This window comes from Caretta caretta, chromosome 1, assembly GCF_965140235.1.
Source record: "Caretta caretta isolate rCarCar2 chromosome 1, rCarCar1.hap1, whole genome shotgun sequence".
Lineage (NCBI taxonomy): Eukaryota > Metazoa > Chordata > Testudines > Cheloniidae > Caretta > Caretta caretta.
Window position 1 is genome coordinate 117,878,833 of NC_134206.1, and position 15,578 is coordinate 117,894,410.

At 41.1% G+C, this 15,578-nt stretch overlaps 1 protein-coding gene across 6 annotated transcripts in view; it reads right to left on the reverse strand.

Moving 5' to 3' along the window:
* The window catches only part of LOC125639791 (interleukin-1 receptor type 1), an 80,686-nt gene that overhangs the window by 35,460 nt on the left and 29,648 nt on the right, over window positions 1–15,578 (reverse strand). For 5 of the 6 annotated variants that reach the window (XM_048857493.2, XM_048857499.2, XM_075130416.1 and 2 more), the window contains 2 exons: window positions 3,425–3,508; window positions 241–307 (listed from right to left, as the gene is read on the reverse strand). In XM_048857493.2, the coding sequence (XP_048713450.1) occupies window positions 241–301 (61 nt within the window). In that variant the 5' untranslated portion in view covers window positions 302–307; window positions 3,425–3,508. Of the gene's footprint in view, window positions 1–240; window positions 308–3,424; window positions 3,509–7,163; window positions 7,347–15,578 lie in introns of all 6 variants that reach the window. The other variant, XM_075130413.1, reaches the window with a different exon arrangement.

Sequence of the window (15,578 nt, forward strand, 5' to 3'; positions counted from 1 at the left end):
ATTAAGATAGCCATTTTTAAAAAAAGTTTCCCTCTATATTTGTACAGTTTACTTTTTGATACATTTACAAGTCTGTCTGTCCACGCATCCTAAAAAGGGCATCCAATCAATACACCCACACCTCTGCTATGGCAGAGTGCAAGACAGCCTTCTCTGCTGTGCTATTACTTAACTCATGTATATACTGAAAATAACTCATTTTAGAAATAATTCAATTATTAATAAACATGTTTGACTTACCAGCATTGAATGAAGAAACAAAAGGAATTATACAGCAAAGGAACCACAATGGAGATATCATGTTTTGCTACAGAGAAAAAAAGATATTTCATTAACATGCTAGAAGTGTTCAAAGTGCACTGTAAATTTTATTCTGTACTATACCCACTGATCCTAGAACAAATGCAAAGGCACTAAGAAAAAGAGTATTCATCCCTTTGGGGAGGAGAAGCAAGTGTGCTGACCTAGCACCTTCCTCTGGAAGTTTTAAATCACAGCATTAACAGGTCCACACACAGGGGTGGTTTACACGTTTTACCCATTTACCTATATCAGTAAGGGGTGTGATTCATCTGACAGTTATACGAGTGAAAGCTCAAGCGTAGACACAGTTATACTGGTATAAAATGGTCTTATACAGTAACTCCCCACTTAATGTCCTCTCACTTAACGTTCTTTCGATCTTACGTTCCTGCTCAATTACAGAACATGCTCCATTTAAAGTTGTGCAATGCTTCGCTATAACATCGTTTGGCTGCCTGCTTTGTCCACAGCTGGCAGCCCCCCCATCACCACCCCGATGCCCCCCCAGCACCTCCTGCCCGCCAGCAGACCCCGTGGATCAACACCTTCCCCCTCCTCCCCACGGCAACCAACTGGCTTGTGACGTTCAGGGGGCAGGAAGGAGGGGGGGAGGAGTGAGGAATTGGCGCGCAGGCTCCCCCTCCCTCCCCTGCCTCCTGAACACCGCAAACCAGCTGATAGCCATGGGCAGGAGGCAGAGGAGGGAGGGGGAAGGCTGCGCGCTGAGTCCTCCCTCCTGCCTCCTGAACATCACAAGCCAGCTGACTGCCACAGGCAGGAGGGAGGGGGGAGGAGCGAGGATGCAGTGCGCCTTCCCTCTCCCTCCTCTGCCTCCTGCCCGCAGCAATCAGCTGGCTTGCGGTGTTCAGGAGGCAGGGGAGGAAGGGAGAGCCTGCACGCCGTGTCCTCACTCCTCCCCCCTCCCTCCTGAATGCCGCAAGCCAGCTGATTGCCGCAGGCAGGAGGCAGGGAAGGGAGGGGGGAGGAGTGAGGATACAGCATGCGGAGTAAAGGGGGAGGGGGCGGGGGGAAGAAGAGCCAGGTTAAGAGAGGGGGCTTGGAGGAAGGGGTGGAGTGGGCGGGCCGAGGGATGAGCTTGCAGAGTAGGGAAAGCTGCTGTTGCTGCTGCGCACCGTGCTTCTCCTAGCCTACAGCACCTTCAGCCTCCTTGCCTGCCTCATTGCCTCCAGTGCCAGTGGGCTGTGGCGGGGGCACCTCCCAACTACACTACTGTACTGTACGGCAAAAAAATTTCCCTGGAACCTAACCACCCTATTTACATTCATTCTTTTGGGGAAATTGGATTCACTTAACATCGTTTCACTTAAAGTCGCATTTTTCAGGAACAGAACTATGATGTTAAGTGAGGAGTTACTGTACCAGTATAGCTTATTTCAGTTCCTTTTTATACGAGTATAACTGCCTCTACAGTAGAGCTTTTTTGGTCTTTTAACTACACCAGTGTAGTTCAAGTGGCAGAACTTTTAAGTGTGGACAAGTCTAGAATTTTCTGTTGGAGGAGGACTCCAGTGCAAATCTGAGATGAAGGCGCTTGTTGCGACATTTGTATCTCATTATTAAGTACTCGGGACTATATATTCAAGAGCTGGCAGACAAGTTATTTTAGGGACTAATCTTGTCTGTGTTTTGGTTGTGTAATTTGCATGTCTGGATTTCCAAAGGAAAGATAGGTAGACTTTCACTGTTCAGTGTTGCAGGTTTCTATTAACAACCTGGCATGTTCTACGCCTTTTTTGCATGTCAAGTCTCATCGGCAATCTTCAAAGGTTTCTGGCTATTCCCAGTCTTGTAATTAGTTATGCAATCCTTATATGGAAGCTGATTTTAAAATTATGTAATTTTGTTATACAATGTATGGGGGTATTTTACAGGGTAGATAACAGAAATAAAAAAAGTAGCAAAGGATGCATATATGAAAAAGCAAAAAGCTCCAGACATACTTGGAATATATTAAACATGTCAGTTCAAACTTCAAACAGCTCATATATAAAGTTCTACAATGCATTGGGAAGAATTAGCTGTTCTTAACATGCATGCTCCAGTTAAATGCTGGAGAAGATGAATACCACAGTTTGTGCATGCATTAGTGTGCATAACCAAGCTCAGCTAATAGAAGGAGCTTCCTCTGTAAGTTTCTCTGACAAAAAACAATGCTGAACAGCAGATCCCACAGCTCTGAAGGCCTAAATCTTCCTCTTTTCCCGCAACTCATAGGCCTGCTTTCTCTAGAATTACTCTCTTCACCCCAAAGCCCTCTTCCAACCCAGTGTCAAGCCCTCTCCCAACCCATCTGCTGTTAACCAGCTTCCAAGTGCCTTGCTCCTTCCCATTATGACAACCTCTTCCCTTCCAAGTAATAAGGAAATATTGCATCATTTTAGCTAAATTAATCACATTTATTTTACTGTAACCTCCTCCCTAACCATTCTGTTTCTGTCAGAGGGAAACAAACAGCACTATGTGTTCTGCCAGTTTTCCACTTGCCTAGGTCACTGTAGAAGAATCAGCAGAATTCATCCACCCCCAAGTTCACTCTCTGTTCAGTTAGGGAGGTTTTATGTTCATTTTTGGACTCCACAGTATTTTTTTTTAAAGAAATGTTTGTAAAATCTTAATATGTAATCAAAACCAAACAGCCAACTGCTGGATCTGAGCTGAGCTTTTCTAGTGACTGTCACACAAATAAGTTTTGGGGGAAAAAATAAAAATTTCTGAGCAATGGGAGATAATGCATAGATTCTGAAGGTAGGACAAGAAAAAATTGGTTTAATCTGCAGCAATGGAGATTGAGGCTAGATATGAAGAAAAACTGTCTAACTAGAAGGACAATTAACCACTGGAATAGGCTTCCTAGAGAGGTTGTAGAATCCTCCCATCATTGGAGGCTTTTAAAAACAAGTTAAACACCTGTCAGGGATAGTCCATCTGACCCTGCCTCAGTGCAGAGTGCTGGACTTGATGACCTCTTGAGATCCCTTTCAGCCCTGCATTTCTATGATTCTAGGATTCATTCAAGAGAACTTGAGGGCTCTATTACAGAATTTAACAACTTCCAAATGCGTCCTCCTTTCGGATTTGTTGCTTGAGAAAACATTCATACCTTAGTCTTTATTTAGCTCTCTAATATGTATTTTTCCTGACATATGCCAAGGGGTTGGTCACCATCTTTGAAATTTAGGTTTACCTGAAAAGAGAAACATAAATCTTACAAAAGTATCAAATGCATCATGCAAACAAGAGCATAACAAATTTCCAAAGGCAAATTTCCAGGGTCATCCTAAGTAAGTCATCAAAGAAATATCTTCAGTACTATAGAGCAAGATACTTTTTCATTTACAGACCTGTGGATAAAACTGGACCAGGTGTTTATGTATAGACATCAAAGAACGCCATCTCTACCTCCACGTTCTTCATTTTTAAATATGACTACTGAGATACAATTTAGCAAAAAGGTGGCATTATACAAGTGTCAGAGTTAATGCCAACCAAAAGTAGGATGGGGAAGGGGAAAAAACAACAGATAAGGAACCTGACTGTGAAAGCATACTGTCTGAGAAAGCCACCCCTCCCCACCCTGGAGGATGAAGAACTAGACAATCCAGTGGGATCTATACATAAAAACTGCACCAGGTTAACTTGACATATTTAAATCAAGACAGGATGTCTTCCCAAAAGACATGCTATAGGTCAAGCAGAAATTAGGGGCTTGATGTAGAAGTTATTGGGCAAGATTCTTTGTCTTATGTTTTGCAGGAGGTCAAATGAGATCATAGTTGTTCCTTATGGTCTTAATCTATGAAAATAATTTAGCTCAGTTACCAAATTAAGCTAAATTAATATAAACCAGGAGCAAACTGATTTAAGTTTGTTCACATAGGGGCTTGCACAGGCTTAACAAAAATCAGTTTTAAAAAGGGATTTTATATATACTCATGCAGTTTGTGTGTTTAGGCAAGCCCTTAGCACTTTAAGCTTTCACACCTAGATACTTAGGTCAAAAGAAGCATCAAGAACAGTAAATATATATATATATATATATCCATGGATGGGGGCACGGGGGAGAGAGAGAAAGAATCTGAAAGTCCAGCGGATCCATAAACTCTTGGAAAATTAGGTACACCAGCACCAAAGCTTCCCATTTTAAAAAAAAAAAAATGTTTTCCAGGTACAAAGATACCTTAAATGTGAACTGATGCAGTTTTGTTTGCAACCAGACAGCAATGTTACTACTAAGGAAGTATCTGTTTTCCCCCTTCACTTCAACAAATTGTTAATTTAAATACCAGACTTGTTGAAATATGATGGATAGATCCAGTCATAGTAGGATAAGCTGCATTTCTGATACAGTTAACAATGAAATACTGCAGAAATGTATTTTTACAGTGAAAACAGCTAATTCTGTTTGTGACTATAACAGATAGAGGGAAAGTAACTTTCTTGAAGTTCAAAGTGCTGCAGACGCTGCTGGGATCAGGAAAAGAAGCTTAGAAGGTTTAGAAGATCCAGGAAGGAGGAAGGAAACCCCTAGTTCCTGCAGCTCCCACACTCCTGCAACAACTCACAGTGCCTAGAGATCTTAAATTCAATGAAATGACCCAATGTATGTAACTAAACAAGATTATATTCTGCTGTAATTATAAGAGCATAACATAAAACAAAACACAAAACGTACTAGAAATAGCATTCCACAAAAACAGCAAGATTTAGATATGCCAATAACTCAATAACCTAATCTGACTGTACTAAAGGTCTTCCATCTAAACCTTGTTCTATTAGGTAGTTCAATAGCAACAATAAGTTTATTAATATTTGAGTTTATCACAGGAGCATATTGTGGTGTAAACATTGGCCTCAGGCTCCAGTCCAAGTCTGAATGTCTACACTGCAATTAAATAGCCCCTTAGCCCGAGTCAGCTGGCACAGGCCAGCCAGGGGGTTTTAATTGCAGTGTAGACAGAGTTCAGCAAGGGCCCCCACTCTCAGGGTTCCAGCTCCCTAACCATTGCCTTTATTGGGTGGAGACATGCATCTCTCCCTTCCTGACCAGGTTATTTCCAGGCTGAAGAAAAGTTCCCTGGCTTCACTGTGTTATTTCCAGCAAAAGACAGGCGTGCTTGCTTTCTCTTCAGAAACTGTTAATAGTGCAATGCCACAATTACAAGTTACCACACAGCACTTCCTAAGCAAGCATATTTATACTTAGGGCATAAACACTACAAAGAAAACATATTAAAATCAATAAAAGAATCTGCACATATGCTAATAAGCTTCCCAGAAATCACCCCAACGGTCTTCAATATGAGCTCTGGCACACACCCCACAGAGAGGTCTCTTTTGTTGTCACAAGTTCAAAACAGCCTTAGCTGAGAACTAACACCCGCATGAAAAGTTCAGTCCCTCCCTTCTATAGTTTGGAGGTCTTTGAACTGGAGTTTTCAGGAGCAGATAACCTGCAGACGATCAAGTTTCTCTTCCATGTAGCCAATAGAGATGATGCTTGTTTATGTTTATACAGAAATGTAAGTAGGCCCAAAAAAATCTATTTCTTAAAAGTAGGCTTGACAATAGTCAAGCAAGGCCTGGGAAAATAGGAGTAAAGTGAAGTGAGACAATTCGAAGGCAAGCTGAAGATAAGTTAGGACATAACCAAACATGTAAACAAGTTTTAGTCCTTGCTGGTTTTTACAAGTGTTTTAAATAAAATGTTAGCATTTTCCAAAATATTATCTATATTGATAGTTATTTCTATGGCATTTATGGGAGGTTAATTAGGATGACATTTAGTGTGGAATAGCCAGTGAGAAAGCAGAAAATATTTAATTATGGTAGCGGAAATACAGATATGGTAAATTAATTTACCATATAAATATATGTAGGTGGATTTAGTGCTAATTAATTAAGGGGTGTTATTATATTTGATTATAAAAACAGAAATATGCTGATTTCAGATTAGGCGCACCCATGCACCGTCGAGATATCATTAGAGAAAAGATTATACCCGTTCTCCTCATTTGGGGAGTAATCACCCCTAAATGCATCATTACATCTTAAAATGGGAGTATCAGTGCAGCGTATGGTTATATTGCAATGCCTGTTTATTTTATACATAAGTCGGTTAAGCTAAGTTTTTTTAATTTGATCACTCACAGTCCTCCAGTAAAATTGCAGTGAATTTTTTTTTTAAGGTTCGAGCCTCCAGGATGATTATAGAGATCACTTAGTTTGGTTTTATTCCTTATTTTTAAAATATTAATTGGGAACATATAAATCTAAGGTTACAGTTACTGCCAAAACCCAGGACTGTGAAGTTTATGACTGAGTGATTTTGGGGTTTGTTGGGAAGTAGGAAAGTCAGGAAGGCTTTAAAAGAGCAGTTCTTGCTTCTCACTTAACTTAGAATCCTTAAGTTTTGTAAAACAGCTGCAAGATTGTTTTGAAAGACTGTGGAATTGTTTTTGTCTCTTGTTAACAACTGCAACTAAAATATTTTTCGCATTATACAAAAGAACTGATTTTTAAATATATGATTTGATTTTTGGTGGTATTAAAAGTTATAGAAGCCCAGTAGTGGCTCAAGGACATAGATCCGAGACCACCCAAGAACAGCCAGATACCGACAATCAGTTAAGCTTGGGTCTTGAATCCCCCACAAATTTAAACAGGCTGTAGGGACTGGCCAGAGAGAGTTTTCCTCTGAGACTTCCAAGGCTGGTGACAGCACACTAGCCTTTGATTCTGGTGCCAAACAGGGGGGCAGGGTTGACCACGTTTCCTACCCCCTTCTTAATTCTGGCTCACAGAAAAGCCAAAGACCCCTAATAAGGTAATTTATCACTTACTTAAAAATCCAATCCACAAAGAGGCCGAAGACCTCCACAAGGGCATCTTATCTGGCTGCCAAAGAGGTGCTTAGAAAGTTGACCGTGTTTCTTCCTTCCGCTTACATGTCCCGAGACTGAAGAGGGTGTGTAGAAAATGATCATGTCTCTACCCCCACCTGTATTGATTCCAGTCTGGAGACTCTAAGAGGGGTATTTAAAAGATGATAGGTTACCAGCATTATGGTGCACAAATGGGTGTTCAGGAAGTTGAGGCACTTTTTCCCTTCATCGGAAAAAAAATTTGATTCCAGTGCAGGGTGACTGAAGACCCTAAATTAGGTACTGGGTGGGGATTGAGCACCTACCCTTTGATTCCTAAAAAATCCAAAGGACCACTGGGAAACATCCACTAGTGATTGCGCACCTTCCCTCTACCTGCATTGATTCCAGCCCAAAGAGAATCCAAAAATGTATGCCAGGAGTACATAATGCATAATCCTATTTTAGAAGATGATTGGATATTTTTGGAAATGAAGGAAGATACTCAGTTTTTTTAGTGAAGACTTGTCAGAGATTAAACCTGGCACTCTGATTTCCCAGGGACATAAGACAGAGGAGGAACCGGAACAGAAGTATAGTATAGTGTTGACCAGGTCCACAACTCAAAGACTGAGAAATCAAACAGATTCTGACTCAGAGAGCAGCTCAAGGGAGGACAGTTTGGATTGTGATAAGACCTGTAATTTCATTGCTGGAGCAAGGGGGGGGGGAGGGTTCTGTTCCAGATTTTAGAACAGATTACCTTTTCCTTGATCCTGTGGGTGAAGTGTGAGCAGCACCAAATGTTCCGTCCCTTCAAATTATAAGATTTTTTTTAAAAAAAAAACACCACTGCTGAACAAAGCATCCTGCAATCTACTACTGTTATGAAACCGCAAGAGCACTACTAGATAGGTGAAATGGGAGTGGATTTTGTAACCCTTTGTATGCAGAATCTGGTACAGCACAAGTGTCTCATTTTCAAACCCCCAGCCTATCTTCCCCAGATAGGGTATTAAACAGTAGTACCTCAAAAGTGGAAAGGGAAGATCCAGAGAGATCAAACGAGGGACATCGTCCTGTGGCAGTAGTGGATGTTAAAACATTGGATTTGGTAACTAAAAATGTTGGTCTGTTTAAAAAGGGTGATCTAATTGCCCTGCACACTAGGAGAACTGTGAGTAATAGTCAAATGTTTCAATCGGATAATAGGTATTGATTTAAGGTTTTACAAATGTCAGGGGAGCCTTCTTTATGGTATGTTCTCCCACCACATTCTCAGTCAGGAGCTAAGGATTTTGCTGAAATGCTGGATAAATTGGAAGAGATTTTATATCCAGTATAGGCTGGGATGGCACAGTTAGTAAATATTAAAAGAAAGTTGTTTCCTCGTGCCTATCATGAAAAGACAGCTGGAGCTTGGGATAGCACTAACATGCAAGGGGATTTTCCTGAATAAGTAGATTTATTAATTAATAATGTTTTGCCTGCTATTAAAAAGAAAGAAGATTCGCATATGAACAAGGAATCAGCACTGACCCTAATGTTGGAGCTGATGACCAAAGCTGCTGAGATAGTCATTGAAGAGACTGTGCAACCAACGAGGGGTAAAAACAGAAAGTTTCCTGTAGCTGCAGCAGGACGTGAATGGGTTGAAGCACCCAGCCATGCTCCTGCAACCAAGTCTTGACCAATAGAGTGGAGGTTTGAGACTTCTCAGACTAAAGAAAAGCTCCCAGTCAGCCCCAACATAGGCTTCTGCTAAGGTTTAAAAACCAGAAGCTTAGAGCACAGAAACTCTTATGAACCTAATCAGTACTATGACCTGTTAAAACCCTAATCCTTCACTAAATCAAGATTCAAGAACTCCTAAGTCATTTTGGGGTGGGGGGTGGGATCAGTGGAGCCTGTGGGCCCCTGCCCAGTCTGATTCACTGAATCAGTGAGATGAAACAGTGGCAGATATTCACCATACGAATGTTACCTTTGTAGCTCAAGTGAAGGAACTGAAGTGGTTACACACGCAACTGGATCCTAATGAGGAAGAGTAATCAGAAATCCAGCAGCTTCCTCCTTTCTACTGGAATGGGATACCTGGTTTTCTGGACCAGTTAATCAGGCCTGTGGCTCCAGAAACCAAGTAAGGTGAGGGGGAGAGGGAGAGTATACACATTCACAACCATGCCACCAGACTCCATCATGTCGTATAATGTCCTCCTTAGGTACAGACAGACCAGGGAGACTAACTGTCAGCTTTCATCAGGGGTCACAAGATAATGTTTATTGTTGATACCAGATGCAAATATATCTGTATTAAATGATCCTCACTCAGCCATGTCACCACTGGCAGGAAGAGGAGTCATGTCTTTTGAAACCTTTATGAAACAGCCTACCACACCCACTGATAGCCCACATAGGAGTTTTATGCAGGAGGTGTGTTTTTTCTGGCAAAGTTACCAAAACCACACAGCCTGTTGGGAGCAGATTTTCTGATGAAGCACAGGTTAATTTTAGATCTGACTAACAAGCTGATTTGTCAAACAGTGGTAAAAGATTTGGGGAAAGAACCCCATGTGATTCCAGAATTACATGAGCCATGTCCCAAAGAGATATGCATAGCTGGAAAATTATGCAGTTATACCGTATTCAGACACTGTTTGGGTGCACAACTCCTTAACAGAATTTTTACTTTTCTGGCTTAGAAGTGGTTTTACCTCTACTGATGGCTCCATGATAAAATACCCTATTTTAGTATCTAATATGGTTGAGTTAGTCTTTTGTTTACATAAGCCCCCTTTGATTAAAAAGGTTAAGGCTCACAGTAAAACTGATCCATGAGCCATCCAAAAACAGAAACCAGACTGGCTGGCTAAGTAAGGAGCAGCAGGAAAAGATTTGTCAGTGTGTAATCAATTATAAACAGAAAAGGAGTACTTGTGGCACCTTAGAGACTAACCAATTTATTTGAGCATAAGCTTTCGTGAGCTACAGCTCACTTCATCAGATGCATTCAGTGGAAAATACAGTGGGGAGATTTATATACATAGAGAACATGAAACAATGGGTGTTACCATACACACTGTAACGAGAGTGATCTCTTAAGGTGAGCTATTAGCAGCAGGAGAGCAGGGATGGGGGGGAACCTTTTGTAGTGATAATCAAGGTGAACCATTTCCAGCAGTTCACAAGAACGTCTGAGGAACAGTGGGGTGGGGGTGGAGGGTGGGGAATAAACAAGGGGAAATAGTTTACTTTGTGTAATGACCCATCCACTCCCAGTCTCTATTCAAGCCTAAGTTAATTGTATCCAGTTTGCAAATTAATTTCAATTCAGCAGTCTCTTGTTGGAGTCTGTTTTGAAGTTTTTTTGTTGAAGAATTGCAACTTTTAGATCTGTAATCGAGTGGCTCAAGAGATTGAAGTGTTCTCCAACTGGTTTTTGAATGTTATAATTCTTAACGTCTGATTTGTGTCCATTTATTTTTTTACGTAGAGACTGTCCAGTTTGACCAATGTACATGGCAGAGGGGCATTGCTGGCACATGATGGCATATATCACACTTCTAGATGTGTAGGTGAACGAGCCTCTGATAGTGTGATTGATGTGGTTAGGCCCTATGATGGTGTCCCCTGAATAGATATGTGGACACAGTTGGCAACGGGCCTAGATACACTCCTGGAACCCCGACCTGGGGTATTCTATCTGCTACGCAAGATCCATAAACCTGGAAGTCCTGGGCGCCCCATCATCTCAGGCATTGGCACCCTGACAGCAGGATTGTCTGGCTATGTAGACTCCCTCCTCAGGCCCTACGCAACCAGCACTCCCAGCTATCTTCGAGACACCACTGACTTCCTGAGGAAACTACAATCCAACGGCGATCTTCCTGAACACACCATCCTGGCCACTATGGATGCAGAAGACCTCTACACCAACATTCCACACAAAGATGGACAACAAGCCATCAGAAACAGTATCCCCGATAACGTCATGGCAAACCTGGTGGCTGAACTTTGTGACTTTGTCCTCACCCATAACTATTTCACATTTGGGGACAATGTATACCTTCAAATCAGCGGCACTGCAATGGGTACCCGCATGGCCCACAGTATGTCAACATTTTTATGGCTGACTTAGAACAACGCTTCCTCAGTTCTCGTCCTCTAATGCCCCTACTCTACTTGCACTACATTGATGACATCTTCATCATCTGGACCCGTGGAAAAGAAACCCTTGAGGAATTCCACCATGATTTCAACAATTTTCATCCCACCATCAACCTCAGACTGGATCAGTCCACACAAGAGATCCACTTCCTGGACACTACATTGCTAATAAGCGATGGGCACACGATCCATTGTCTACAGCCAAGCTCTACGATACAACCGCATTTGCTCCAACCCCTCAGACAGAGACAAACATCTACAAGATCTCTATCAAGCATTCTTACAACTTCAATACCCACCTGCTGAAGTGAAGAAACAGACTTGCAGAGCCAGAAGAATACCCAGAAGTCACCTACTACAGGACAGGCCCAACAAAGAAAATAACAGAACGTCACTAGCCATCACCTTCAGCCCCCAACTAAAACCTCTCAAACGCATCATCAAGGATCTACAACCTATCCTGAAGGACGTCCCATCACTCTCACAGATCTTGGGAGACAGGCCAGTCCTTGGTTACAGACAGCCCCCCAACCTGAAGCAAATACTCACCAGCAACCACACACCACACAACAGAACCACTAACCCAGGAACCAATCTTTGCAACAAAGCCCATTGCCAACTGTGTCCACATATCTATTCAGGGGACACCATCATAGGGCCTAACCACATCAATCACACTATCAGAGGCTCGTTCACCTACACATCTAGAAGTGTGATATATGCCATCATGTGCCAGCAATGCCCCTCTGCCATGTACATTGGTCAAACTGGACAGTCTCTACATAAAAAAATAAATGGACACAAATCAGACGTCAAGAATTATAACATTCAAAAACCAGTTGGAGAACACTTCAATCTCTTGAGCCACTCGATTACAGATCTAAAAGTTGCAATTCTTCAACAAAAAAACTTCAAAAACAGACTCCAACGAGAGACTGCTGAATTGAAATTAATTTGCAAACTGGACACAATTAACTTAGGCTTGAATAGAGACTGGGAGTGGATGGGTCATTACACAAAGTAAAACTATTTCCCCATGTTTATTCCCCCCACCCCACTGTTCCTCAGACGTTCTTGTCAACTGCGGGAAATGGCCCACCTTGATTATCACTACAAAAGGTTTTTCCCCCCGCTCTCCTGCTGCTAATAGCTCACCTTAAGTGATCACTCTCCTTACAGCGTGTAGGGTAACACCCACTGTTTCATGCTCTCTTTGTGTACAAATCTCCCCACTGTATTTTCCACTGCATGCATCCGATGAAGTGAGCTGTAGCTCACGAAAGCTTACGCTTAAATAAATTGGTTAGTCTCTAAGGTGCCACAAGTACTCCTTTTCTTTTTACGAATACAGACTAACATGGCTGCTACTCTGAAACTAATCAATTCTAGTAAAACACATCCTTAATCTAGCACCTGTGGCCTCCTAAAAGGAAAAGATTCAGGATGTTATTCCAAACCTAAGAGAATTCAATAAATTCTCTTAGATTTGGAATAACATCCTGAACCTTGACATAGCTGGATCAGGTTTTCAGTCAGACTATTTAATAAATGCCTGGGTTAATGACCCAAGGAGTTGTAGGTGCAGGTTGGATTGGGAATAATGCTCTGCCTGAGAATTCACCTTACAAATCTTTTGAAGGAAATGTTGAAATAATTGATGGGATTGGAATGTACATCAAAGATGTGGGTGATGCCTACGGCTCTAAGAAGAGAGCTCATTCGTTTGGTTCATGATTCCCGCGTGGGAGGACATGAGGGAACTGAAAAGACACTCCAACAGTTGTCCCTCTAGGATGGTGGATCACTATGAGGGAAGATATTCGTGAATATTGACAGTCTTGTCTTTTTTGCGCTGAAGACAATCTCACACCAGGAAAAAGAAATACTCTTTCAAGGTCACAAAGGCACAAGGGCCTTGGTATACCTTACCAAGCAATTGTGTAGGATCCCTGCCAATTTCTCGGAAGGAAAAAATATTTTGTTTGTGATTGATTCCTTTTTGAAATGTTTGGAAGCTTTCCCCATGTAAACAAATACAGCACTAGTCTCAGCTAAAGTTCTGGTACTGCAGGTGAATCTTCTGGTACTATAGGTGATCAATCAGGCCTTGCAGCACCATGGAGAGATACCCCTTCCTGTTGATCAATAGTCTTTCCATACTGCAACTGGGAGGTGTGATTGCAGCATACGTAGACATACCTGAACTAGCTTTGATCTAGCTAGGTCTAAAGTAGCTTAAACTTTATTATGTTCCCAGGTTATGCTGCCACAGCTTCACTACTATTGTTATTTGAGCCACTTTTGATCTAGCTAAAGGTATGTCTACACATGCTGCAATCACACCTCCCAGTTGCAATGCAGACTTATCAAAAGATTTTGGGGTGATGTGGTTGGCATAGAATAGGAATGTGTGTCCCTTCAATACCCACAGTTGGGAACCCCATCTATGCAAAGCCCTCAATAACCTCCTGTGCATTGCCAAACTTTAAGACATGCAGTGCCTCATTTTGGCATCAAGTGGGCAGAGCTTGGAAGAGTATCCCTAACCTATTAAACTACTTGTATTCTTCTCAAGGAACAGCCATTACAAATAATTTACTCAAAAAATTTTACAGCATAGCAGTATTTCTCACTTAACACTATCTCTTAAGAGAAAAAATTTAGATAACAAAGATACTTTAAAATATCCATGGGTCTGAATTAAGGATTAAATTAACTTTATTTTCTGTGGTAAATGGTGGTTTTATTATGCTGGCCACTTAAGATTTGGAGAGTCCGGTTAACTTCCCTGCTTTTAAATGTTTTGATTTTGCAATTGATATGATAGGTAAGCACATCATCACTCTCCAGTCTTAACTTGCTTTAGAAACACCCTCTTCTGAGATTAATATAGAAATGTGGCCAAATGCGCAAAAACCAAGTAATGAAGGAGGATGGGGGGAAAGAGACTCATATTTTTGCTAAAGTCCCTGATGAAATCCTACACATTTGGGATAGATTCCCATAGATGGCCATGACTGCAAATGACACTAATTTTATGGGCTCAGTCTGGCTTCTAGCTAATATCTTATTACCACAAGCCATTTTTGAACAGAGATCCAAGACTGGAATAACAGGGTTGCTTGTCAAATTTGATGTGCACTAGCAGATTTGCAAATGGAAACCTGACAATCTCTTACCCCACCAATACCTCACTCTAATCAATACTTGATACTGGATATTGACAAAATCCCCTTGAAAGTGGCAACTATGATGCTGTCTCGAGTGAGTGTAAGGGCCAATGCTATACTTTTCTGAAAAATTTCAGCATTCATTTAAAATATTAAATTTCTAGCTCTTATGGTTAAAAATAACCTTACAAATGTAAACCAAGACATTGTTGTCTCCTGAGTTTGCACTGACTATGCTCAGTGCTTTGCCAAGCAGAAGCGGAAAATTAACACAACTGATAGATTTAATTGCCAGTATTCAGTGTGATTGTTAAAAGTCAATTCAGTTTCACACTACTGACTTTTCTGGGACAGCTACAAGTAGACGCAGAGTCAAAGTCAAACTGGAGCTACTCACTTTTTTGGGGGTGGTTGTCTCCTGTAGCAGGGACTCCCTTACTTCCACCACTCCTTGCATCAATCATTATATAGTCAACTTCAAAGTGACAGCATAAATTATGTGTAGGTTATTTGAAAAAAAGCCATTCTAACTATGTATCATTCCAATCTATCTTGTTACAGATTCAGCATTCTGGATTTATTTGCTTACACTGGACAACACAGCAAAGAAAGTATTAAGTAAAGTATTAAGGACAACTTCAGATCCTGGGTCACTGTCCGTTAACCAAAATTAAGTCTCCTTATTAGTAATTTCAAATATATGGTTTTTGGTAATTTTTAGGGGATTTCAAAGGTTAATTCCAAAATTTATCCCATTTCCTGTTACAAATACTTCCAAACATTACATGGAAAGAGTGCAGTACTGCTACAATTTTACTTTCTAAATATGATTTCCTACCTGTGTTTGAACACAGTGATACAGTATTTGTAGGTAGACAATGCAAACCTAAAATAAAAATCACTGACTAGCAAGGAATCTAATGCTTTATAAGCAGTATAACCAAGAAATGTAAACAAAGACATTCTAGTCATGCAAACATACAAATCAAATCCAAATCAAATAATAAATTCAACTAAAATACAACTAAATTTAACCCAGACACTTGAGATAGATCCA